This window comes from Chiloscyllium plagiosum, chromosome 21, assembly GCF_004010195.1.
Source record: "Chiloscyllium plagiosum isolate BGI_BamShark_2017 chromosome 21, ASM401019v2, whole genome shotgun sequence".
Taxonomy (NCBI): Eukaryota; Metazoa; Chordata; class Chondrichthyes; order Orectolobiformes; family Hemiscylliidae; genus Chiloscyllium; species Chiloscyllium plagiosum.
Window position 1 is genome coordinate 5,704,374 of NC_057730.1, and position 1,898 is coordinate 5,706,271.

Here is a 1,898-nt window from a genome sequence, read left to right on the forward strand (position 1 = left end):
GGGGGGGGGGAAGAGTCTGCTTTTTGGTAGTGGGGGGGTGGAAGAGTGTGCATTTTGATAACGAGGTGGAGTGGGCTAAAGGAAGAAACATGCTTAACAAGGGGAAGTATTTTTAAGGGGGCGGAGGGGGAGGGGGAAGTTTATTTTTCCTCTCAATACTCCCCTCCTCCTGTCTCGGGGGGGATATCCAATCGAGGCAGAGAGGTGCTGCCAGGATGACTGAAGGATCAGTCTCTCTGTGTCCGACATGATGAGCCGGCTCTCTCTCTCCCTCTCACACACACACACACTCTGTTTATTTTCCCTCTGGCTGCCCGATCCCAACATGGCGGCGCCGGCCGGCCCCCGGGAGGACAAGAGGGTGGAAAGAAAGGAAGGAAGGGAGGGTTTACAAAAACAAAACACCCGAAAATATCACGTCGCCACCACCACCCCCCCCCACCCCCATTTTCCCGCTTACCATCTGATGGTGATGATTGTACGGGACGTTGGCTTCCTGGAAGAAGGCGCTGAGGGCCGTCTACATGTGGAGGAGGGGGGAGGGGGAAGGAAAGAGAGAGAGAGACAGGGTCAGAACGGGCGGTTCAAACCATCACCTTCCCCACCGCCCGGACCCCAGCCCCCCTCCCCCCTGCCCACCGTCTTACCTCGAACTGCCAGTGCGCCGCCTGTAAGAGCTGCTTGGCCTGGTCGGCCGCACAGCCTGCGGTCAACACGAACTGATTGATCATCACTTGGTGCTTCAGCTCGTCCATATTAACGGACATCCCGCCGCCCGCCGGCCGCCCGCCCGCGCGCTCACACTCACACTCACACACTCACACACCGCCCCTCAGAGGGCTCGAGACCGAGTGAGTAAGTGTCTGTGTGGGGGGGGGAGGCTGTCGGGCCGTTGTCTAACCGCACTGTTATTGTTGTTGTTTTGGTGCTTCCCTGGGCCCGGCACTCACGGGCACCCACACACCACGGACTCCCAAACACCAATACAAATATTTACCAAGGCGCTCCGACAGACAGGCTCCGCCCTCCGATTGACAGCTTCCCTCCGCCCCGCCTCCCCGTTGGCGCTTCCCACGGCCCGCCGCCCGATTGGCTGCGCCTCCGCCGCGGCCCCGCCCGCCGAACGGTGATTGACCGTCCTCGTTGCCCATGACGTCATGCGCCTCGTTGCCCATGCGCCGCCGGATTGGTTAACGCTCCCCGCCCCTTCCAGATTGACAGCCGCTCCCCGCCCGCCCCGCAGCCTGACGTCACCCCGGCCCGACCCCACGGGTCGATCCTCGCTCTTCCCCCAACCGCTCCCCTGTCTGTTTGGTGAGGGCCCGCCCACCTCCTTGACGGACGGCGGCTGCAGCCAACCGTCGGGCCCCCGTGACGTCACCGGCCCGCCCACTCGCTCGCCCTAACGGTCTGCGTGCCCGTGCCGGTGGGGGAGGGGCAGGCAATCTGTCTGTTTCAAATCAAAAACAAGGCATTCTCCCAACCCTCCCTCCCCCCAGACCATAAATCAGGCTCCTTATTAACATGGGAACGTGATTTTCTTTACTCCGCCCCATCCCCTTTGCCTGGCTGTTCGCACACAAAAGAAAACTTTATTCTGAAACAAAAATTCCCCCCAAGAGAGCGCACACGCTCGAAGGTGCCGGCCCGGTTTCCCCCGTGAATCGGACTGTGACGGAGATGACCGCCCGGGAGCAGCGACAGGATGAAGCGAATGATAAATGAACCGTATTTGGAGGGAGGGGGGGGCGACAGTGCACCAATGAAATGTTCAAGTTGTTTGTGTGTGTGTGTGGTGTGGGGGCGGGGAGATGACAAGCGCTCCCGGCATTCCGCGGGCCTCTTGCCGCAGGTCCAGCCCGCTCTGCGATGACGCGTTTGATTGACGGAAAGGCGAG

At 61.0% G+C, this 1,898-nt stretch overlaps 1 protein-coding gene across 1 annotated transcript in view; it reads right to left on the minus strand.

Annotated features, from left to right (window-relative positions):
- Positions 1–1,002, minus strand: part of ubald1a (UBA-like domain containing 1a) — a 20,783-nt gene extending 19,781 nt beyond the window's left edge. The window contains exons 1-2 of the mRNA XM_043711139.1: positions 648–1,002; positions 461–520 (exon numbers count right to left, since the gene is read on the minus strand). Coding sequence (XP_043567074.1) covers positions 461–520; positions 648–767 — 180 coding nt within the window. The 5' untranslated portion in view covers positions 768–1,002. The remainder of the gene's footprint in view (positions 1–460; positions 521–647) is intronic.
- Positions 1,003–1,898: the final 896 nt, after the last annotated feature.